Here is a 24,916-nt window from a genome sequence, read left to right on the forward strand (position 1 = left end):
CAAAAGTCTAGAGTGAAAGGAGAGGCTTGTGATTGGTGGAAAATGTGCAATGAAGAAGCGTTCTTTCATTCATTCAGTCTGTTGTCTGTTTTTTCTTCATCAGGTGATGTTTCCATCTCCTTTATCCCACCTGACACCTGTACTGCTGTCTGTGGTCTTCACCATGTTCACAATGTGTTATTTATGTATTTTGACTGGTTTACAATGACAGGACAGTAAGCATTATCAGTGCACATACAATTAAAGCATCTAGTTGTTATGCCAATAGTGATGATGATTATCCTTTGGCTCTTTTGAACCAAAACAGTTTGGAAAGTCCCCTGAAATCAACAGCAATTGAAAACAAATAGCTCTCTTTTCTTCTGTGTTATTATGATGTGCAATGACTATCCATAAGAGGAGTCTTTTATGTTGCCCCCATGAGACCATGTAATTGTTTTACTTTTATACTGGTAAAATGTGAAGAATTATTCATGCCATTGTACTGTCATTTACAGACAGGCAAGAAATTAAAGGCATACCCTGAACTCTTGACCCCCAGATGGGGAGACATTGCACTTTGCTGCCATGTTAGGGTGCACTTTTGCTATGACAGATTATGTTTGTCCTGTGACAAAGTATTTGAAGAAGTGTCAGTGAATAGTTGATTATGAAAATGGTGTGATCATATACCATGGCTTTCACAGTCACCAGATCTCAACCAAGAGCATCATGGGAAATTTGACTGACATAACAGATAGATAATAGCTCTGTTAGTGTTTCAGAATCAATTCCAGTAAACACTGAAGCTCTTGCAGAGACATGTGTTGTACAAATACTTTATGAACTTGACTTTGCCACCTGCTTGTACACATTGCTTCTTTGGTTCAGGTCTGTTATGTTTCTTCATATTTGTGTCTTTTAAACCTGTTGGCAGAGTATGCTATTTGTGTGTAACTTAATAAAAAAATATACAACATGTTTGTCTTTCTATAGATTTTATTTATTTATGCTTGTATGTTTTGTCAGTGCCTTTTGGACTATAGTGATGCTGATTCAAAGAAGGTCAGTAAGTCCAAGTCATTCATTCATTAAGTTATTCCACAACTCACTGTTACTGTAATACAAAACACTTTATTAAAATAAATGAAATGGTGAAACACAAGGACAACACTGCAAGCAATCAGTAAAACACAAAGACAGCACTACAATCAATCAGTGAACTTGATTCTGACTGTAATGTTTTTTAAAAGATCAATTGTAAAGATCAAATGGCACCACCAGCTTTCCCAGGCACTGTTGACTTAAAGGCGCGTGGATACCCTCGGCTTGAAGAAGCTTCTCTGCGTGAGTCAAGACAGTGACTTGGCTGAGCAGCTCCTGTGGAGGTTTGGGGAAGACCGTACTTCTCACCCGAGAGTAACGTGCCTCTTTGGTTGCCATAAGTAGCGCCTGCTGACGATGTGCAGGGGCATCTGGATTAACTACCCGAATCGTCGGTGTCGCCATACCAAGACTATAAAATGGAGTTAAAAAAGGTTAAATTATGTATTCAGCGTGGCGTCGTGTACTTCCAGCTAAATCCAGGAGCGTCTTAGAGTCGATAACTTACTGTAAACATAAAAGAAATGCTAGTTTCCATAAAGAATAGCGGACTTGCCGGCTTCTTCGCTGCACCGCCGTATGTTGTTGTTTTGGTGACGCAACTTCCGCCGAGCAGACGATTGGTCGTCTACAGTGGGATTCGGCGCTCCCATTGGCCCGAGTCTACAGTGTCTACGCTTACCGTAGACTCCGGGCCAATGAAAACGACGTAACCGTCTACAGTCAGCGTAGACTTTGCACTACCGTAGACTCGACCGCCCTCTGCTGGCGGAACTTATATTGCAGCAAAATAAACACTAACAGTAGTTTTTCCCAAAAGGAAGCATGAAGCATAAAAATAAAATGGGGGGGGGGGGGGGGGGGGGGCTGCAATTTTCATGTATTCATCTATATCATGGTGCCACACATGCCCAAAACTTAATTTAGCATATTAAATAAATGTGAATGACCAGAAACAGTTGTTTCGTAAAGAAAACTGCCCAAAATCAAAATATGTAACTCCAAAATAAAGTTTATTTCAAGCCACTGAGGTTACAGTGATCCTGAAATATATGTACATGTGCTTTACAGTACATAAGGCAGGTCAGTTCTTTACTAATGAGGCCACATATTACTGAATAAAGTGAATAATCGATGGATCTACGTCCATAAGCACATTTCTCCATTTGTTTACGTTTTTAAACCAGGTCAAAACATTTTTTTTTATTTTATTCTACACAACGAAACCAGAATCTGCACGCTTTTTGTTTAGAAAGAAGAACCGTTTAATCTGAGCAAATCCCTCCCGCCTTCCATTATCCCAGGACCTGAAGACAAAACTTAATTTAGCCCATTAAATAAATGTGAATGACTAGAAATTTTCTGATCTTTCGGTTTACAAAGTTACAAAACTCAGTTCACAACTACGCAGTCCGATCTACAAAAATTGCTGCACCCGTTTCCAATTCTCCTGCAAAATGTAAAGAAACGAGGGCACAAGACTTTTGCACACTGCCGTCTATATTAAAGTAAAGCTGGATTCATTCTCATTTAAACACAGTGAAGGTGTTGCTGGTCCATCAGGTAATAAATCACAGAGCTTACAGTCATCACATGGTTTCAGACTCCAACACCTCCAAATCAAGGGTTCATACGCTTTTTTCTGGCTCTAATTCAAGCACTTTTTAAGCACTTTCAAGGTCCATGTTCAAGCTTTCCCAGCACATGGCCAAAAGAACCCACAGAAAGCATGTTTCACTTTGCATCACCTCACTAAGACCATGTGAAAATGAAAACGAATCATCTTAGGTTGGCTTAAAAAGCCTTTCTTCCCCACAAAACAGGAAAACTGCACCGAAGATCACATATTTCAAGCACCCGTGTGAACCCTGTTTACAGATAAATACGGATTCAATGAAACTGCACATTAATCCCATAAACATGAAGCTCTGTCCTCCTACGTGACTGAAGGTTGATCAGTGACTAAATCAGTGGATACTAACAGTGAGTCCAGAACACACTTCCTAGTTGCCCTGCACAGTGCCTCAGGACTCCAAGGCGCAATTTGCTATTGCAATAAACTATTATTTATTTATCCACACTTAACAACTCTTGCACTTAATCTATAATAAAATGATGACTATAAATATAATGAAATTTATTTGAAATAAAAATTTAACACAATCAGTTTCTTAATGTATGTTCTTTAAAACACAGTGTGTGTTTATTAAATATCATAATTGTAATAATCCATAATTATGTGGATATGCATATTACATATATACACACAGAAGCAGGCAGGATAAGACTAGCGTCATATCTGAGACAGTAACCAGGTTCGGACTGTTTCTGAAACCTCCATCATTTTCATTGTGCAACAACACAGCAGCAGAGGACAATTTGATTTTGTTATGGGAATAAATCACTACTGGAAATCACAGGACTCAGATCAACACACGATCTGCTCAACGATCTGTGTTACAGTATTTTTATCTTTTATGAATATATGCCTTCAGCGAAATAAATATGAGTGTATTATGTTTAAATTTCCCTTATGCTTGTAGCAGTCAGAGGAACGTGCAAAACTTAATTATCATGAGAGCACACTCCCTGACTCCCAGCACATATAAAGCAGTTGTTTTTCTGTCAGTTTCTTTAAGCATATTCTAGTTATCAGCACATAGCAACAGAAGGTTTGCCATTTTTCAATTTAATTTATATATTTTATCTTATTCTTTCCCAGTGTGTTGTACAGTTATTTCATTTTTAACCTTAATTTATATTTTATTCCTTCCTAGTTAAATTTACCCTTTTAATTTTTCATATTTATTTCCTATCTTATTCATAGCCTTTTCCTTTTTTGTTTTCTTTAGGTCACGAGCAGTTATCCAAGCATTTCACTACATATCGTACTGTGTATGACTGTGTATGTGACAAATAAAATTTGAATTTGAATTTATAGATAGCGTACAAAGCATTAACCACAATAAGTTGTGAAAACCAGCTGTTATTGTTAGATTAAGTTCCTGGAACTGCATGTTCTCCACCCACGAGTGAAGGGCGTGCAGTTAAGTTCCTGCTTTATCTGTGTGTTTCACCATGTACCATGAAGGTATAAATAAAGGCGTAAGACCAATGCTGAACACGAGAGGTTTTTGGACAAAGTTTGTGTTCTTCATTCTTTAAGCACCGGTTTGAGTACCGTTTAAGCACCGGCACCGTTTCAAAAGTACCGGTTTGGCACCGGTATCGGATAAAACCTAAACGATACCCATCCCTACTCAGGGATGTTAACGTCTCCCCAGGAGACCATCACAGTGTGCTTCACAGGCTTGCGTGTGGTGTAGGTGCAGGTGCTGTTGCCATTATCCTTAACCTGGACATCCACAGAATTACCTTCAACATCCTGTGCAGAAGAAAAGGGATTAGTTCTATCAGATTTAAGTAGGCGCACTGTCGATTATTGAGAAAAAGGATTTTAAGTGTGACCCATAATCCAAAAAATACGGTACATGCAATATATTTAACATATTTGTGATCATATACAAAGCCAGATATTCATGGGCTATAATTTTCAGAGGAGCTTTTCCTCCTTGCTTGGCATCAACTGTGAACTCAGTGGGTTTTCCAACAGCCAGACCACTGCTCTGAAGGCCTGGACCGTACGCCTTAACCTAGAGAAAACTATTTTAAACAAACAATTAAAAAATGAACAAGTAAAAGATCTACTATAGCCAAAAGACCATTTACAGACTATAGCCCTGTGAACAAGTATTTGCCTCCTTTCTGATTTCGTATCTTATTCCATATTTGTCACACTTACACCTTTCACATCAATACATTTATAACATTAGACAACAATGTCTAATATTCAACGGCAGTTTTCAAGGGCAAAACGCTATCCAAACATACTTGGTCCTATATGAAAAAGTAATCACACAGAAAACCTGATACCTTATGTGTCACCTCTGACACCAAGAACTGCAGCAAGCGTTTGGTGCTAGAGGCCACATTTGGACTCTGGACCTCTGTGGAGTGTGCACATGATCTCATTACTGTCTAAAAATCCAAGGAGTGCTGAATCATTGAAAAATACACAGTAACAGGTGTGTAGCATCGCTAACTAGGTAGCAACAAGCCTCTAACACAGTGTGTGTATGCTAGCGGCTAATCTAGCAAACAAATGAACAGAGTGCTTTTAGCTGTTGCACAAGGATAAGATGATAAACTGTGTGTCTTTTTTATAATGACCTGCTTCAATTTACCTTAATCCAAGGAGTGCTCAGTGTGGGTAAATCTGCCATGAGCAGATAAAGTGGATGAGTGGGACTAGGTAGGTGTGCCGAAAACAGGCAACAAAGCTGACGCTGAAGAGTGTGCTGAGAACATAGTGGCGCCGCCAGCAGGTTTCCGGCTAGCAGGAAGACTTTGCAGTAACACCTCCAACATTGGCAGTCCCATTTTGTGAAAGCCAATAAAAAAATAGCTAGGTTTCCATGTGTCATTTGTGTGGAACAATGCTGCACAACAAGCTAAATAGATTTAAAAAAACGAAAAAAAAATTGTTGAACAACAGAAGATAAATGTCCTTTTTTTTCTATTTCCAACTGGCCGGCTGTGTGGTGCGCAGCCTTAAGAGGCCAGCATTCAGACCCCAGAGTTTAACGGCCAAGTTCGAGTCTCTGACGGTCGGTCTGCTATAGCGGGGTAGGCCGAGCGAAAGACGAAGCTCCGGGCTCCTCCTTTTTCCCGCTTTCTCTTTTTTTCATTCACATTTATTTACATTTATTTAGATATCAAGCTGCAAGTAAAAGCTCAGGGAAACACTTTTAAGGCGCCCTTTAAGGTACCCTATATATGTCCTTTCACATCTTATCACTTCATACAGTGCTATGGACCAGTCTACACCTGCTACTTTCTGCACAAGCTTTTATCACACAAGACCCGCTGTTTACAGGTAAGAAACACAGTGTCAGTAATGTTAAAGTGGCTGTGTGGAGTAGCACAACCACTGCTAATATAACACTTTTCACATGCATTTCTACATATTACAGTGTCTTTTACCGTCTTTATGGTGCTAGCTTAAAGTCATGCTGTAAATGTTAGCTTGTAGTCAAACATATTCCGACCATGTTAGGACAGAAATATTGGCTTCTATCATGACTAGTTAACAGAGATGTTAACAGCCCACGCGTTACTGTAATCCGATTACTTTTTTCAAGTAACGTGACACACTGTTTACAGCAGTGTGTCATGTTGTTAAAAAAGTGAGTGATGTGAGCACAGTTCTGACATATCAGGAAGTGAACACAGTAACTGAAGCTGTGTTCCCATTCATCCTTTAATCATGACAAAACGTGAGGAATCACACTGAGGTGAGACCTTGACAACAGACAAATCAGGAGCCACAGAGTGTCAAGTGTCAGCCGACACCAATGATAAGAAAGAAATTCATTTACAGACACGTGAAAAAGCAGTTTAAGGTTCTAGATCTGGATGATTACAACACATCATTATTTATTTAAAGCAACCCAAAATGCACAAATGACTATAACCAAGTACATCCTGTGATTCAGCAGCTGATGGAACCAACTTTAGCAGCAAAAACTTGAGTTAATCATTTTTCATTAGTGTTTCACAGCCAGAGATGGGCAGTAACACGATTACTTTTTCAAGTAACGAGTAATGTAAGGGATTACTATTGCAAAAAAGGTAATTAGATTACTGTTACTTTCCCGTAAGCACGCTGCGTTACTGCGTTACTAAAACCGTAAATTTTTGGCCAGAGTGCCTCATGACAATAACAGCTGTGTGCAGATCAAGAATGGATAATCTATGGAGGAGTGCAGAGAGAGTATGACCGTGCAGCGTTTAAAGCGTGGAAGTACTGAGCTTACTTTGAGTTTGATTCCGTAAAAAGTGACAAAAACTTTTAGAAACTTCTTTTTACAGTGAAAAAAACCCTTAACTTCAGAGCAAGCACCGAGTACGCTACTACGGGATTGGAAATTCACAGAGAGACTCGCGGATTCTTCCACAAATTTCTTCTAGTCAGGATGTTGCATATAATTTAATTTTTGCTTGATGCATAAAGTAAAAAGATTCAAACTAATAAAACAAGTTTTAAAAACAGACTTTTCCATTTGATTACATTTTGTATGATGGATGATGCAGAAAAAGTAGAATTGGGCTGAAAGATCTATTGCTTTATTACCTATTCAGGTCATAAATCATGTTTTTAAAAAGTAACTAAGTAATTAATTACTTTTGAAAATAAGTAATCAGTAAAGTAAGGGGATTACTTTTGGGGGAAGTAAGTAACTTGGCCAACACTGCTAGTTAAGTTAGTACCATAGTTAATACAGTTACGGGTAACATGATAGTGCTAACCCATAACCCTGAACTCTGTAATACTGTAAATGATGAGTGATTTAAGTTAACACTAAACATTCAACAGTGTCTCCTGAACATTTATAATCAGGTGTGAGTCTGGCTGCATTGACTTTTGAAGATGCAAATTTAGCATGATGGCTGATGGTGCTGTGTAAGCTTCTACTTACCTTCTACACTGTGTTTAACACACATTTCAGAATAGCAAAGAGGAGCACTGTTGCTTCATCCTTAATACTTTAGAGGAGAACTGGACTGCAGATCAAAAGGTCCTTAATAGCTTTTTGTCCTCCCCGACCCTCAAAGCCAAACCAGCCATGAGAGCTGATGGGACAGGATTTGTAAAAGTGACATTATCAGAAAGAAAGGGGAGCAAGAATACTTGATATTTGCATTCTTTAGAGAAAAGTATTTGAAAAGGCTGTCTGCTGTTTTGGATTGATGTCGTTCTCCGGAGGCTCAAAGAAGTAGGGCAGTGTCACGGTCCTTTTGGCAGCAGAAAGCTGCTGAGTGCTGGAAAGAAGCACGGCCACACCAGCTGAAATGTCTCACTGACACAGAAGCTGTTGGCCATCCTCTGTGTTGCCACTGTCTTCACCCTGCTGTTATTAAGTGTCAATAACATACATTTCTATGGAGCTAAGCTTGATGAGCGATGCCTTGTTGGCTGACATTTATGTCTTTGAGCGTGTGAGAAGTTTAATAATTATAAAACCACATGAGTTTGACAAATGTCCTTTTAACCGTCAGCTCATAGTGAAGCACACTGAGCCACCCGGAGCTATAATATCAAAATAGAAGCTGCTACCTTTGTCAAGAGTGGCTGGATCTGAATGCATACTACTTTCAGTTATTCAAATTTTGCTGAATTTGTTCAAAGTCCTGTCTATGTGCAGAGAGTGTCTTCCAGAGGAATGGTTCTGTGGGGATTGTGATGTTCTACATCACGAACATCAGCCACTCCACAGCAGAGAAAGTGTTATTGATGTTTTTAAAGCCATTCCTCCAACCACATGTATTATTAGAGTGGACGGTCAAAATTGCACCAATATACAAGATATTTCCTCATGAGATTTACTCAATTTTGGTTTTCATATGTGTCTACAGCCAGTTAGAAAGAATCTATTTAAGTGGTTTTCTCTTTCTTGGTAGCTCGCATTCTGCCAACAGTAAAGCTTTGAAACTGCTCCTGTGGGTTGCGTAAACTTCACAGTATCAGCAGGAAAAATCGTGATTTTAATCGACATTAATAGTAAACAGCAACCTGCTATTTAGGTTTCTGTGATGGATTTGAACATAGTGTGATGGAGCATGTTTTCTGCCCTTGCTGTACAATCAGAACATGGTATTGCTTTAACAGAAGTCATCTGTGAAGGCAGTGGTGTATTATTCATGTTGTTTCTTTTTCTTTTTGGTCCAAGGACGTTATGATGTGCACCAGGCGATACACAGATGTCAAACATGGCAGCAGCAGTGCAGCCCTGATTTAAAGGACCTGGTTAGGAGTGGATATTGGCCAGCATCTGTCAACATGTCTACTCTTTACACTTTAGACCTCTTGAGCTCCTTCCTGGAACTAAAAGTATTTTCTCCATGATTCTCCAGGGAAGCTTTTGCAAAACTGTTGGAGCGTGGTACTACAGTGGCTTGCAAAAGTATTCGGCCCCCTTGAACTTTTCCACATTTTGTCACATTACAGCCACAAACATGAATCAATTTTATTGGACTTCCACGTGAAAGACCAACACAAAGTGGTGCACACGTGAGAAGTGGAAGGAAAATCATACATGATTCCAAACATTTTTTACAAATAAATAACTGCAAAGTGGGGTGTGCGTAATTATTCAGCCCCCTGACTCAATACTTTGTAGAAGCACCTTTTGCTGCAGTTACAGCTGCCAGTCTTTTAGGGTCTGTCTCTACCAGCTTTGCACATCTAGAGACTGAAATCTTTGCCCATTCTTCTTTTCAAAACAGCTCCAGCTCAGTCAGATTAGATGGACAGCGTTTGTGAACAGCAGTTTCAGATCTTGCCACAGATCTGAGGGGGCGAATACTTTTGCAAGCAACTGCAAGTGTGGGGGAAGGCTGAGTGAAGTATTTCTTTGATATTGTTTTTCAATAAGCAGATGCAAATATTTACTCCTCTGTTATGTTTCTGTACATACAGACTGGGCGTGCCAAAAGCGATGCACTGCAGCACAGCTTTCTGGATGAGGAAGAGCAGCTGTGCTGTGATGTCAGCTTCAGCTGCCCAGCATGCACACCTGAAATGTTGGCGGTTTCAGTTGATGGTAACAGAAAGCTATATCACTTTCAGCAAAAAGAAAGGTGCTCATTGTTGATGTTCTTTGTGTTTGTGTTTTTATGCACATACTTAAAAAAGCCTTCCATGGTTAGACTTTATTGTTTCTCTGATGTTGCTCTGATGACCGTGACTTTTTTGATGCCGTTTTTTTGTTGAAACCAACTGTTGTCACCCTCTGCTGCTCAGTGTGCTGGCTGTTTTCTCGGGAATCTCAACCACAAGAAAGTTTATACGAACGAAGCTAAAAAACCTGTGACAGTTTGTGAAACGTCATTAGCAGCAGTGAAATAAGTTAGTTAGTGAAATGATAGAGGCTATTTTATGCTGGAAAAATTCTTCCAGCACAAAGTGGCCCAATAAACGGAATTTTTTAATACAGAAATACATCTAATGATAAAAAGCAGAGAATTCATTGTCTGTTTTCCATTGCAGAGCTGGGATGCTCGTCTCCTCATGGAGCGCTCTCGAGCTGTGAAGTGTCCAGATATCAGCGCTCACCTGGCTGGTACCAAGAAGGTTCAGCAAGTGCTCCCCAGACCTGGAGTCCTGGACAGATTCTTCCCAGACCAGCCTCAAGCTGTGCAGCAGATCCGAGCGACATTGGCTGACCTCTACACTCTAGACATGGTGAGAAAAAGGGCACGGTTTGTTCATTGTTTGGAAAATTTGGCATTAGATAATCCTCACCTGGGTGTTGCTGTTCAGTGTGAGCAATATCATTTGCATTTTATTCCTCTGATTTATTTCTCTGTGGTTGCGCTGGTCTACAGGGTCCAGAGAGGGACAAAACAGTATCAGTGGCCTTGTCAGCAGCAGAACGGTTTGTCTTGAAGTCTCAGCGAGAAGGAGGAGGTACAGCGGGCGGGGGGATAGAAGCGTCTTTAAAAATGTTGAAAACTTCTGTTTGTTGCTCACCATTTGTTAAACTAGGGAAGTTTAAGCAGTGCATGTGTGGATCTGCACACATACATGACTGCCTGCTGTTTTGCATTACTGTGTATCTACTGTGATTCATGCATGCTGTACTGTGACTGAGATAATAGTGTATATGAGACACACTTGACAACAACATTGATCAGGATGTGAAAAAGCTACCAGATACAAGTTGTCAGCAGGTTATGGCTGACTAACCACCCTGCCTTACATCACTCTGGGCTAATACTGTAAAAAGCAATCATTAGTTTTCTTTGTAATATCAGATCATTTGTTTTGATAAATACAAAGTCCAGTATCAGGGTTCATATGAGCTATTTTAGCAGTAATTTTACACTCCACTATGATAGTGTTTAGCTGTTACTCATGTTAGCAAGGAAGCTCGGGTTTGTAATTCATTCTTAATTTAGCCACGCTGCATGAATTTGGATGATACGATTTTTGAAAATGGCAGTTTCATTTATGGGGCGTTTATAAAATGGTATTTCTTAGGCTGGCTTTTAAGGAAGGAGAAAAGGTATGTATCAGTTGGCTGGGAAGAAAGATGGAGGTGGAAAGGATGTGCAAGCTATGGGACAAAGTTGCTGAGACTAGGTTAAAAAGAGGTGAGGATCAGTGAGCAGGAGTGTGGCTTTGTGCTGAAAAGAGCACAACAGATTGTTTGGAGAGAAGGTGAAGGAAAGTCAGCTGAAGCAAGACAGTTTGTGGAGTTTGTGTTGGACTGTATGTTATGCTGGGAGCCTGGGGATTAGTGCATGTTAGTGGAAAATGATTCTATGTTTCTTTACCTTCTTTTAAATGTACAAAGATGCCTTTTCTCTGCCCTTTGTCTATGGTTAGATTCGTTTAGAATTATCTTTTTAGACTTTCCCAGCGAAGACATATTGTTTTGGGACATATTGTTTTAGATTGTTTTATCTCTCACAGCTTTCTCCCAGCTCTCTGCTGACGAGACTAGCGCCACATATGGAGTTGTTTATTTTATCTGTTTATTATTTTCTTATCCTGTTCTCACTGTCTTTCCTATAAAAAGTGCCAAGCCTCTGTTCACGGTGTGAGTTGTTTTTAACAGCTTACCCGTGTGCACGTTAAAGCATCAAAAGTAATTCTGTCTCATTGTGTCTTTATTTCTCCTGGGTCTTTTGCAGAGTTTTCCCCCAACATTTCTTGGTCCTTCGGAGCCGGAGCGCCTCCATCTTGTCCCATCTCCGTGACCAGTCCACGTTGTTCGCCTGTCGACAGCCCACACACCAGGTGTGTGATAAAAGACCAAGAGCGTTAAATTCGGGTCTTGGCCAACGTCTTAGAAAGTGACCCACGGTGGTGGGACCCGATCGAGGTGGACCAGACCCGGCGACACTGACCAGGTAGATACAGACACACTGACACAATCTTGCGTAAAAACGTATTTTAAATTCAGGGAATTTAAAATAGCGGAAGTAGCTCGTCGACTGGTAGCTTGGAGCTCGTCGACTGGAAGCTCCCCACTTCTGTGGGTTAGGTTTGGAGCTCTGGGTAGCTCCCCCAGCTGGGTCTAGACAGGGTCTAGGGAATGAGTAGCTCGTCTACAGAAAGACTGGCAGCTCCCCTTATGATAATGGTTCCGGTCGCGCGAATAGGTGTGAATGTGAATGTATGTGTGTGTATTGTTTTAATTAACGGAGCAAGCTGAATTTTCACGGTCCAATAAGAGACTGAGCTGCTCCTACTGTGTTTTTCTTTTACTGCTATTCACTGACGTGCTGGTGAGTTGAGAGAACGGTCGAGTTCCGTCTCGTAAAGTTCACACCGCTTTTGGAAATAGTCCGAAAGTAGAAGGGCGTGTGAGCAACCACTCTCGTCTCTAATACCAGCGAAGGTGATAGCAGCTGTATCGTGTATATATTACTTAAACAAAAAATAAGTAAATACATAAATAAGATGGGTAATCAAGCAAGTGAAATTAAAACTCACTCCTGCTGACGAGCAGTGGTGAGAAAAGAAAAATCCAGGCGCCGGACAAAACAGTCTGTAAATTGAGAAAATTAAGAAAACAAAGTATAAACAGTCAGAAGAATAGAGCTCAACTGCCAGTTTTAGTAAAACCAGAAGACGAGACACTGTGCAGTGCCCACAATCCTTTTAGAAAGCCATGACCCATTCCTGCAGCCGCATCTGCAGCACCACCCATATCAGGAAGAACATAATAATCCCTTATTAAGTGAAAACTAGAGATCACAGTAGTTTGAAGTAGTTTAAAAGGGTTGAAAACAGACCCCACTGAGTAGATATAAATATAAAAAGTACGAAATAAAGCTAAACAAAGGGAAAATTACAGTAGAAATTATCTTTAGAGTATTTGAAATTAATAATAGCAAGGATAACAACCTGTAAAGTGATATTAACAATGAAACACAGTTGGCATGATGACCATGCCCACAATGTATAAAATGAATATAAAGCAAATAATTCACATGAAAATATTTTAATAACATAAATAAAGTATATTAAGGCTGTGTCACTGTTCAGCCAAGGACAGTGTGTGAAAAGGTAACTGTCTCCACCCTGGGAAAAGGATGATACTGCAGGTCATCTGAAGCCCTTGATGGATACAAAATAAAATATAAATAATATATTATAATAGAACTGCCTGGTCCGCCATGCAACAGAGAGAACAAATGTGACCGCAGATTGGATGAATTCTAAATTATCTGTTTGCTGAATAAGATGATCCTAACTAACAAATTGGCTCAGTAGTAGTATAATGGTACACACTGATAAAATATTATAATATGCTATTGCTGTTATATAAGACAAAGAGGATAATATTAACAATGACATAATATTAATATGAAGAGGCACCTTAATCGGTTATGATGTGAGGTGGATAATTGTTAAGCAGTAGTCTGCATCAAGCTTAAGGTTTGCTGAAACTCAGTGTAATGACATGTGAGATGAAGACAATACAGAGAATAACTAAACTAATGAAGTGCATAGAGGCACTTGACCAGCTTGAAACCTATCATCCTAGAATGACACATTGCTGAGATATAGAGCACACCTATAATAACAACCAATAAGCAAAACCCTGTAGACAACAGCTAAAACTACAGGATTGAGAAGCTGAATTAAATATGTAGACACTGCTAAGCTGATGAGCATGTTACACATTTTCTTTTCTTTTTATTTATTTGTTTCTTTTAGAGCAGAAGCTGCATGCTATTAAAAGCCAACATATGCAGACTTCTGCCTTGTTCGGATGGCAGCATTTTTCTTTTTTCTTTTGTGTCCTGACACGTTTATGATGTTGTTTTTGTTTGATTACTTTGTTGGTTTTGGAAACAAATTTAAACGAACTGAGCAGCCACACCACAAGGCTGGCTGGACTGGCTATTTGGCGGCTCTTGGTTGGCTGCTGCAGCGAAGCCGTTTGTCTTTCTAGGTTTCATCATGGTAGCACTGCTCATATTAGTGTTGTGTGTGTTGCCATGTCTAAGAGTAATGATTTCAAAGATGATAACAACTACAATGACTGCTTATGTTGCCGTGCCTCAAGAAGAACAGCATCCCGTTGCAATTCTGTTAGAGGAACTTGTAATAGCTGCTAATAAATGACGTGGTGATTAAAAATGACTTGTCAAGTGATCATGCACTGATTAACACATTAGTAGTTTATACAGGTACAACATAAGGTTTTCTTATTCTTTTATTTTCTTTTATTTTTTTGTAGTTTTAGTTTTATTATTTTCCTTCGTTATCACCTTTGTATTTTCTTTTACTGTGTCTTCCTTAATTATTTTATTCTTTTATTGTTTTATTCTTTAGACCACATGATTTACATTTCTGCTATGTTGACATTTTGAACATTAAAAAATTGCTAAAGATACTTAATAAATAACCTTCACAGACAATTGTTGTATACATTTAAAATAAGTTAAAACAGGAGGGAATGTTAGTGGAAAATGATTCTATGTTTCTTTACCTTCTTTTAAATGTACAAAGATGCCTTTTCTCTGCCCTTTGTCTATGGTTAGATTCGTTTAGAATTATCCTTTTAGACTTTCCCAGCGAAGACATATTGTTTTGGGACATATTGTTTTAGATTGTTTTATCTCTCACAGCTTTCTCCCAGCTCTCTGCTGACGAGACTAGCGCCACATATGGAGTTGTTTATTTTATCTGTTTATTATTTTCTTATCCTGTTCTCACTGTCTTTCCTATAAAAGGTGCCAAGCCTCTGTTCACGGTGTGAGTTGTTTTTAACAGCTTACCCGTGTGCACGTTAAAGCATCAAAAGTAATTCTGTCTCATTGTGTCTTTATTTCTCCTGGGTCTTTTGCAGAGTTTTCCCCCAACAGTGCACTTTGATTCCAAGTTAATACTAGCTAGTGTTTCTCACTGGTTTTTGGGTGGTGGAGTAAAAGGGATTGGTTGGTGGCTGTTTCTAATGTTAGCCTTTTCTTGGTTTTCTTACAGGCAGGGTAAAGACATGGTGATGAATGAGTGTGTGGGCCGTCTGCTGAGGACCAAGAGCTCAGGACAGTCAGACGGGGGTGTCGCAGCAGGAGTCACCGTGCTCGACAATCCTCTGCTGTCCTGAGATGTCACACTCCTGCCTGCACATACAAACCACACTGAAGTCAGAGTTCCACCTGCACCTCCACCTGTTCTTGCAACAGCATGAAAACTGACAGAGGTGAGACAGAAGAAAAGTTCTTGTCTATTTTATTATTTTTTTTACTAAGTTAAGGAATTAAGTTAAGAAGAGTGATTAAATAAATAGTTTCTTGCATTTTTGATTTAATGATTGTGTTTAGGATTATTTCAGAAACATGTTTAGAGGATCTTTGTAAGCCTGTATTTACTTTAAAAGAAGGGAAGCACTTCTTCATCCTACAGAAAAGGTGACACATTACAGATGAGTTCATAAAAAGTGTCTCTGTCACTCTTTCAAGGCTCTGTCACTTTTTCTTTTGTACTGGAACAGCATGGTAAAGTAGGCCTAGGCTGACATCTTGTGGCAGTGTGTTGTTACTACAACATATGAAATTGTGTTTCTATTGGAAATATAATTCAGCGCCACTGAGCCGCTCTCTCAGTTACAAACTGAACCTGTTTTGTAGACGTATAAATCACTAACGGTGTGTTCACACCGACGCGAATAGAGCGTCAGGTTTACATGTAAAGTCAATGGAAAGGCGCGATAACGCGCGATTGCGGGTCCCGCGAAAATTCGGAAGCAGATTTGCGTCGCGAAAACGCCAAAACGCGTGAAACGCGCGTCAGTGTAGCGCGTCTGGCGCGTTTGACTCGCGAATAAAACCACGCGCGTGAGTTTTTGTGTTGCATTTTGTGCATACGCGCGTTTCGCGTCTACCGCTCGAGTTGGAAAAATCTGAACTCCAGCGTCAAATCGCGCCGCGACAACCAATCAGGAGCCTGGTGACGTGGCTGTTACCTAGGTCAAAGGGGCAGATCCAGCCAAAGCCTTTCATACTTCAATGGAGGGGAAGGCTAATCAATGCGGTAGCAAACAACTCGGAGCTGTACAACACCAGCTGCTTTCAGTACCGAGACAGGAATAAAAAGGACCGAGCTTGGAGGAAGATATGTGAAGAGATCGGGCAACCTGGTAAGTTCATTCATTTCTCTTTTGAAAGTTTTCACTGACCCGGGGAAGCCGCACAAAAGCTAGCAAGCCACCGCTATTTTCCCACTGACGTACAAATACCGTTCTGCTTTTATGCATGTTATCATTTAGGAATATATTTTATTGTTTAATAATAAACAGCACACAGTGGTCCCGCTGTTCATCCGTCACTGCTTTGCTTTTTCGCTGATTTTTTATTGCACAGTACAGCATTGCATTCTGCAGCCTGATTGACAAATCTCCTGCGCTTGCCAAATTTATCACGTTTGGTTTTGATAGCCATCGCGTCCAATAGAAAAAACAGCACAAAAACACCCATAACTATGACCCTCATTCGGAAATACACACCTGCACCGTGAGGGAAAAAGGTGCACGAAAGTGGCGGGCAGATGAAGACAAACCGCGGCATAATAATACTTTTACGTTTTGCAATCTACAAAGGTTTGCACTTTGAGAATCAATTGTGAGAACTGTGACCAGGGGCTAGTTATTCTGAGAACCCCTGCAATAAATGAGGGACCACTGTCTACTCTACGATTATTATATCCAACCTGTTAACATTTAATACTGTATTGATAGAACCAACTGATTCTGCAGCAGAGCATCCCCAGTCCCTGAGCTCCTGCTGCTGCACCCACAGATATGTACAGCAAGCACTGATACCTTTTTAGTCGGTGGGATTCCCTTGTGATCACCTTTACTAAATATCTACAACCAATCTGATTATATCCTGTTATTGTTTTTGTTTTTTTTTCAATGTTGAAATTAAAATCTAGTAGCAGCCTTCTCATTTCTTTGTGTTTTGTGCTGTTTTACAGGCCCACAGAGGAGGACGGCTCCGAGGCAGATGAGGGACGGGTCCCAGGACGGTCCATCGGCGGTGGAGCTGGCCATCCTGGAGTCCCTGAAGAGGCCACACCAGTCTCCAATGGAGCATTTCCTCCTCAGCCTTGTTCCTGCTCTGGAGAGCAGCTGGTCCTTTTTATTCCTGTCTCTCTGTAAATTCTTATATTTTATATATTTATGTTTAATGTTTTTCTGTTTGAGAATTTTAATATTATTTCAAATAAATTTTTATAATGACTAATGTCTCAGTTCTACTACACAGCAAATGTTGGCACACGACTTGACACATGTAGAATTTATTTCATATTATACTAATGACAAAATATACTGATACAGTGGGATGCAGAAGTTTGGGCAACCTTGTTAATAGACATTATTTTCCTGTATAAATCGTTGGTTGTTACAATAAAAAATGTCAGTTAAATATCATACAGGAGACACACACAGTGATATTTGAGAAGTGAAAAGAAGTTTACTGGATTTACAGAAAGTGTGCAATAATTGTTTAAACAAAATCAAGCAGGTGCATCAATTTGGGCACCACAAAAAAGAAATGAAATGAATATTTAGTGTATATCAATGTGTGTGTCTCCTATATGATATATGGGGTGCCTTTGTCTGGATGTGCTTCCCATCCAGAGCTGCACAGCACAGAGGAAAGTTCCAGCGCTCCTGGAATCCCTCTGTGATGGAGCGCCAGTCTCCAGGTGAAGGCACAGCCATGAAGTCGTCCACTAGACAGTCCCAGATGGACGTCGCTGCCTGGGGGGTGATCTGGCTCACCGTGGACACACCGACTCTGAAACTGAACGCGATGGTCCTGAAGGAGTCCCCGGTGACAAGGAACCTGGACAAAATTGTTCAAAATCAGTATTATGTGTACTGCAGTTACAAAATACATTATTCAAATTCCAAAATACTTTTGTGATGTCAGATTTAAATCACAAAACATGAATCTTACATAAAACCTTTTGTAATTATAAGGATAATTACAAAATGTATATTAGATAATATCTAAAACAGTTGTGTTTTGTTTTAACTTTAACATATCATAATTTGATTGGTAGCAACTTTCACAACTACATGGGCCAATCACTCACAATTCCTAAACATGTCAATCAGGTAGGAATGAAGTAAGACATTAATAGAAATAAAGAGTTGTGTGTTGACATGTAGCCCTTTCCTTGCTTAAATCATTAATATTTTTGAAAAATTAATCTGTGATAAGACAGCTTATCAAGATAGAACCATGTAACTAGAGATGAACCAAACTGTTCACAGTTTTATCTAACTCTGTTTTAATAAAGGCTGTGACCCCTGCTATAGAGTCTGACAGCTGCAGGGATTATATACAAATATTCAACTATACCAGAATTAAACCAGGTCTAAATAAAAAGGAGTGAGTATCACTACAAAGGTTAACTCAGTGGTCCTAATGCTACAGTTTGATATCAGCAAACACCGAGCGCATACATTGATGTGACACCACAGCCATGCTATCATTCAAACACTGATAACAGCATAAATCGAATTAAATCGGGACTTGATGAGACCTTCTGAGTATCACTAGAAATATTATAAAGAGTCGTCTCTGTACCACAGTTTGCTTTCAGTAAACACCGACAGCATTCACTGTTAGCATAGCACATCCATGTTAGCAGTGTATAACTGGATGGATTAGCATATTAGCACAGATATCAATAAAGGACTACCGTATTAAATAGTTTTACTAACCTCAGGCAGACGGACAGGCGCTCTGCAGGTGGGATTGAGCGTCTGTAGTTGGTGTCTAGGCGGGCGATGCTGGGACCGACGAGGGAAAGCAGGTCCTCAAACTGGCCGACGGTGATAGCGCTGGAATCTGCCGTCATCCAGGCGCAGCTCCTGGAGCAAGTGGTGAAACTCACCAAACTGCTCATGCCTCTGGAGGACCTGATGGACCCAGGTACGGCGAGGACGTCTTTTACGCTGCTGCTCTGCTCTCCACAGTACATAGAGAAGGGAGACTCTCTCTTCAAGCGCTAGCTCGATAGCTGCCATCTTGCAAAGATACCGGTCTGGCACAACTCCCTCCCACATTCCTCCCACATTTCCGGTTCACGCGCCTCAAAATATGATATTTTGACGCGCGATGGATTGTTCTTGGACACGCGTTGAGACGCGAATGTACACGCGTCAAATTAGGGGCGTTTGGGGCGTTTTATTCGCGTCCATCGCGTTCGGTGTGAACACACCGTAATAAGAAATGTTCCACTTGCTACTATACTACATTTATCTGATAGTAATACTTGCATTGTACCATCACCATTCAGCATAACGATTAAAGTAAAATTACATTAAGAGGTTTTGATTACATTGCAGTTTGGCTTTTGTTAGTATAAGTAAATTAAAATGAAAGCCCTTATAACAAACTGCTTTACAGTTATAAAGAGATTCAGTCATTTGACAGTTTTTTTTTACCTTTTGCTCGATGAAAGAGAATATAAGCTTTCACACTTTCATTCAGTTTCTATCGATTCTGCACGACGGATAACAGCCTCGTGTCACTCTGAGGGTTTAATTTCAAAGCTGCTGTTTGAAAGCAAAGCAAAGGGATGTCTTGTGTTTTTTGATCTGAAAATGTTCAGATCTCTCTACAGTAAAATGTTACTGATTGAGCAATCTGAGGTAGACAACCACTAATATAAAAAACTGCATTAAAGCCGTATGAGGATCAGTTGAGCGTCACTGCTGCTGTTAAGTTTGGTTGTGCTAAAACAAACAAAACCAAACATTTTCTGTCTAAATCTACAGAATTTTAAAAACATACGTATCCAATCAGCATTCACTGTGTACTTTTTATATATACACAAAAGGAAATTTACAAAATGTCCCAATACTTTATTTTGAATTAAACAATGCATATATGCACAATAATGTCAGCCAAAGTCCCCACACCTTGAGGACGTACCCTGCTTTATTACCCGATTTATAGTGTTGTGAAAAAATATTCCCCTCTTCCTGATTTCTTTTATTTTTTTGCATATTTGTCACATTCAAATGTTTCAGGTCTGTATTAGCATGAATGACACACATGCCTAGAGTGCCATAGTGAAGATGGTAGGGACACTGCACTGTTGGATACATGACCATCCCTGAGGGAAACAAGGCTTTCAATGCAGCTTTAGCAGTGACTTCATCAAAAACCACAGCTGCATTTTCAACCAGATTTTTTCCATATGTATATTATTTTATTATACACACTTGATCTATGGTGATTCCTTATTTATAGAACCTTTCTATTTAGAGATTACAAGGTAAACTGATGGAAATAAAATCTTGTTGTGAAAATAACATTATTTAAAGATAACTTAAAGCTTCTGTTCGTCAGAGCTGCAGGAGGCTGTCAGCGTGTTTAAAAGAATAAAAGCAGCATGCTGTTTTAACCTGGTCCAGTTGGTCTCGTTAAACAGTGGAAGATGGTTTGTGTGTGGACGAAATATGAATTTACTTTTAGAAAATAAAATTGCATTGTGATACATAAGATAAAGGTAGTTTAGGAAAGTTTAATTAAATTAAGCCAAGGATTAAGAGGACACGGGTTTTTGTTTTTTTTTTAAAGGTGAACCAAGACTCCAAAGAGCGACTGTTTAGAATGTAAACATGTAGGCACACGCTGACTGCATTACCACAAGTTACCGTTCGTGTTGCTCAGAGAGCCAAGTTTTTAACCCAGTGACATTCAGAGGAAATTATTACAAAGGAGCCGTTTTCATCTAAGAGAATGAGCAGCAAACGCGTAGACGTACTTTTTTCCTCCACAACGAATTTTCAGTGGAGTGGTGGCGGCAAATCTTTTGACCAAGACGATGATGATGAAATTGAGGAAGAAATTATAGATGACATTGAAGAGAACTGTGAGAGTGATGACATTGAAGAAGACTGTGAGAGTGATTCGGAAGAGGAGAAATCTGATCATCTCTACAAATTTGAAAAAGAGAAGTCAGAATTTGAAAACAAAGCAGAAAAAAGCAAAGAGTCTGAGAAATCTGGTGATTTTTGGGACGCCCCCAGGAAAGAGGCCGGAGACTCGTCTGCTCACGACCACTTCGAAGAGGAATTCAAAGAGGAATCTGAGGGAGCTGCTGGTTTTCAGGAAGACCCTGTTTCAGTGGACAACTCTGAAATGGGATATGAATATGATTTTGGAGAGGTTTGTTTGTGTGTGTGTGTGTCTGCATGTGCGCACATATCCTTGTGTGTTTCATGGTTAGGGTTAGGGGGTAGGGAAAGCATTACGTCAATAAGATGTCCCCACAAGATATGAATACCCAACGTACACACACACACACACACATTAATGACCAACTGAAGACACATGCTAAGAAAATAGTTGTTTTGCTTTATTATTTAAAGGCAATTCTCTTGTCTTAAGAAAATGAAAACACCCTGATGAGAATGTTTGAATTTTTTACTCACATCCAGCCACCGCCTGCTTTGGCAAATTTATTTTAAACTGAACAAACATGCTAGAAAAATATAAATATTTAACTATGAACAAAGCTACATATTTCTATTCTGTACAAATTGTTTGACATATTCAACAACACGATAATTGTTTTCGCTTTCCACAGTACGATGGTCCTGAAAAGTCTAAGAAGACTCAGACTTGTCTCAAACAACTGGAAGAAGACAAGCTTGCTCTCCAAAAGGAGTTAGAAATAGAAAAAGAGGCTAAATCTCAACAGGATGAAGCCTTTAAAAAGCTGCAAGAGGAAAATGATCGTCTTGAAAAAGCTGTGAAAAAAGAGCGTGAAGAACTGAAACGCATGAAGACAAAAGTGGCTGATCTAAAGAAGTCACAGAAAGAATACCGGAGCAGCACTGAGGACCTTAAAACCAGAATTAGTCAAATGATGGCTAACAGTGATGAGGACAAGAAGACGATCAAGAAACTCCACAAAGATCTGATGATCTCCTCACTTAAACATGGAAATGAAAATGCAGAGGCCGCTGATATTAAGGCACTAGAGGATCGTCTCACTGAGCAGCAGAAACAAAACCTAGAAAAAAACAATGAAATACAGTTTCTGCGCCTCAAAGTCCAAAAGCTCCAGGATGATATCGAGGCCAAGGACACCATGATTTTAAGGCTGCAGGAAAACGTTAACAAGTGGGCATCAGATGTCCAGAAAGAACAAGAGAAGAACTCTGGAAATCAGGACCTGTCTTCTGAAAACCAGACCCTGCGAGACGAAGTTGAGTTTCTCAAAAATGAGAGGGAGCTTATGCAAAAAGATCTCGATGAAGAGAAAGCGGCTCGCAGAGAACTTGAGGAACCTGTTAAGGAAGACAAATCTCGGTTTTCTAAAGAATATAAAAAGTTAGAAATGAAAGTGACAGCGCTGCCTCCACTGCCTCCACGTTGCAGGAGAAGAACTTCTAAATCTGCAGAGCATCTTCTCTATGACATGGAGACACTAAAGATGGAGAACGCAAATCTCACAGCTAAATTAGACGCTATGGAAAATCAGTACAGTGGAGCAAAGTTTAAACATGAAGCTCTCTCTGAGCAGCGCCGAGACAAGCTCCTGCAGGTGGTAGATGAGCTCAAAGGACGGCAGTCTGAGAGAGATACTGTGCAGAAAGAACAAGAGAAGAACTCTGCACTCCAGAGGAGCTACGACTCCATTGTCTCCCAGGAGCACGCTAAAACACAAAAACTGAATCGACTGACCTCCGAAAATCAGGACCTGTCTTCTGAAAACCAGACCCTGCGAGACGAAGTTGAGTTTCTCAAAAATGAGAGGGAGCTTATGCAAAACGATCTCGATGAAGAGAAAGCGGCTCGCAGAGAACTTGAGGAACCTGTTAAGGAAGACAAATCTCGGTTTTCTAAAGAATATAAAAAGTTAGAAATGAAAGTGACAGCGCTGCCTCCACTGCCTCCACGTTGCAGGAGAAGAACTTCTAAATCTGCAGAGCATCTTCTCTATGACATGGAGACACTAAAGATGGAGAACGCAAATCTCACAGCTAAATTAAAGGCTATGGAAAATCAGTACAGTGGAGCAAAGTTTAAACATGAAGCTCTCTCTGAGCAGCGCCGAGACAAGCTCCTGCAGGTGGTAGATGAGCTCAAAGGACGGCAGTCTGAGAGAGATACTGTGCAGAAAGAACAAGAGAAGAACTCTGCACTCCAGAGGAGCTACGACTCCATTGTCTCCCAGGAGCACGTTAAAACACAAAAACTGAATCGACTGACCTCCGAAAATCAGGACCTGTCTTCTGAAAACCAGACCCTGCGAGACGAAGTTGAGTTTCTCAAAAATGAGAGGGAGCTTATGCAAAACGATCTCGATGAAGAGAAAGCGGCTCGCAGAGAACTTGAGGAACCTGTTAAGGAAGACAAATCTCGGTTTTCTAAAGAATATAAAAAGTTAGAAATGAAAGTGGAGAGCACTTCTAAATCTGCAGAGCATCTTCTCTATGACATGGAGACACTAAAGATGGAGAACGCAAATCTCACAGCTAAATTAAAGGCTATGGAAAATCAGTACAGTGGAGCAAAGTTTAAACATGAAGCTCTCTCTGAGCAGCGCCGAGACAAGCTCCTGCAGAGGGTAGATGAGCTCAAAGGACTGCCGTCTGGGAGATATACTCTCAGACTGCCGTTACTGTGCAGAAAGAACTTGAAATCACTCTAAAAGAAAAGAAGAAACAAACCTCTCAATTACCGCAGAGAGTTGGTGCTTTTGAAAAGGAGCTCAAGATGTGCGAGAAGCAGTGATCCAAGTTCGAGGAAGTTTTGTCCAAGTACATAGAGAGCAAAAAGGAGTAAAAGCAAGAATTGTCTGTGAACGTGCAGAAAGGTCAAGACAGCTCCAGGGTTCAGGAACAAAAAATGAGTGACAATGAGCACAAAATTGTTTTCCTGATTGTGGTTCACACTGGTTTTAATCATCACATGGTTAAATCTGTAGGCTCTGTGGAGGAAACAGACGACACCACGACGAGTAACCATTGCACATTCGTTTATCATATATATTCCACTGATTTGTATTGTAACAGCAGTGAGCGACACAACATATCCTTATATTGAATTTCTCTATAGCTGAAATAAAAGATTGTGATTCTTTAAAAAAATTTAAAAAAATTTAAAAAAAGAATAAAAAAAATCTATTCAAAAAGGAGTAAATTGGTTTGTCTTTTTGTCTGTTTTGTAAACTGAAGTTTCTCATTTTGGGGGCAGTTAGTAGGTGGACTCTATTCCCCACAGTAGGTCCCACTTACACAGGCCTGGAGACGTATCAGCAACCATGTGACATTCAGTGCAGTTTAAGATGCCTTACAAACAAGATTGTTGTATGTAAGGGAGGGTGGGGCATGAGAACGAGAACAGCTTGTAGAAATCGGGGGTGATACATAGATAAGAACTGGAAGGGTCAAGTTTGGAGGCGTGGCCCAGCTCCTGAAATTCTGATATTTTATCTCCGAATGTTACTTGGGAGCACGAATATGTGGCTCTAAACACTCAGCATGAGGACTGAGTAAACAGGACAATGTTTGGAGTGGTAAGAAAAGCTACATGTTGGACTCAAACTTAAAATAATCAATGCGTTGACAACAATAGCACAAGTTTAAGGATTGTTTTTAAGGGGGGGCAAAACGAATAGTACTGTAGTTTTATTTATTTTTAACCTTATTTTCTAGATTTTTCTCTAGTATGTAGGATTTAACATGGAAACGAAATCCTCTACAGTATATTC

The 24,916-nt window shown here is 40.0% G+C and overlaps 1 protein-coding gene, 1 long non-coding RNA gene and 1 pseudogene across 6 annotated transcripts; 2 read left to right on the forward strand and 1 right to left on the reverse strand.

Annotated features, from left to right (window-relative positions):
• Window positions 1–1,093: 1,093 nt before the first annotated feature.
• On the reverse strand, window positions 1,094–1,749 carry LOC113028763 (uncharacterized). The gene is made up of 2 exons (XR_003273273.1): window positions 1,592–1,749; window positions 1,094–1,495 (listed from the first exon to the last, which is right to left on the reverse strand). It is a non-coding gene; the product is annotated as an uncharacterized LOC113028763 (long non-coding RNA).
• A 3,063-nt stretch (window positions 1,750–4,812) lies between these two features.
• On the forward strand, window positions 4,813–15,802 carry LOC113028760 (glutathione synthetase-like). 5 transcript variants are annotated; one of them, XR_003273272.1, is made up of 6 exons: window positions 4,813–6,019; window positions 8,874–9,034; window positions 9,623–9,783; window positions 10,193–10,387; window positions 10,531–10,612; window positions 15,149–15,802. XR_003273272.1 is itself a non-coding variant. In XM_026179185.1 (6 exons), exons 3-6 carry the CDS (start codon window positions 9,642–9,644, stop codon window positions 15,166–15,168), a joined length of 402 nt encoding a protein of 133 aa, XP_026034970.1. In that variant the 5' UTR covers window positions 4,813–6,019; window positions 8,874–9,034; window positions 9,623–9,641; the 3' UTR covers window positions 15,169–15,802. The 5 variants fall into 5 exon arrangements, 4 of the variants coding, with proteins under 4 accessions (XP_026034970.1, XP_026034971.1, XP_026034969.1 ...); XM_026179185.1 differs by having other exon boundaries at window positions 9,623–9,746; XM_026179186.1 differs by lacking the exon at window positions 4,813–6,019 and having other exon boundaries at window positions 7,449–9,034; window positions 9,623–9,746.
• Window positions 15,803–21,494: 5,692 nt separating this feature from the next.
• LOC113028748 (uncharacterized protein MG328-like) lies at window positions 21,495–24,289 on the forward strand (annotated as a pseudogene).
• The last annotated feature ends 627 nt before the right edge of the window (window positions 24,290–24,916 follow it).

This window comes from Astatotilapia calliptera, chromosome 9 (assembly GCF_900246225.1).
Source record: "Astatotilapia calliptera chromosome 9, fAstCal1.2, whole genome shotgun sequence".
Lineage (NCBI taxonomy): Eukaryota > Metazoa > Chordata > Actinopteri > Cichliformes > Cichlidae > Astatotilapia > Astatotilapia calliptera.

Excerpts from the sequence above, each read along its gene's own strand:
- LOC113028760 (XM_026179184.1), top strand. The coding sequence starts at position 9,582 with ATGCAAATATTTACTCCTCTGTTATGTTTCTGTACATACAGACTGGGC. Across the intron at positions 10,388-10,530 it reads ACCTCTACACTCTAGACATG|GGTCCAGAGAGGGACAAAAC; the intron begins GTGAGAAAAAGG and ends GCTGGTCTACAG. Across the intron at positions 10,613-15,148 it reads GTCTCAGCGAGAAGGAGGAG|GCAGGGTAAAGACATGGTGA; the intron begins GTACAGCGGGCG and ends GTTTTCTTACAG.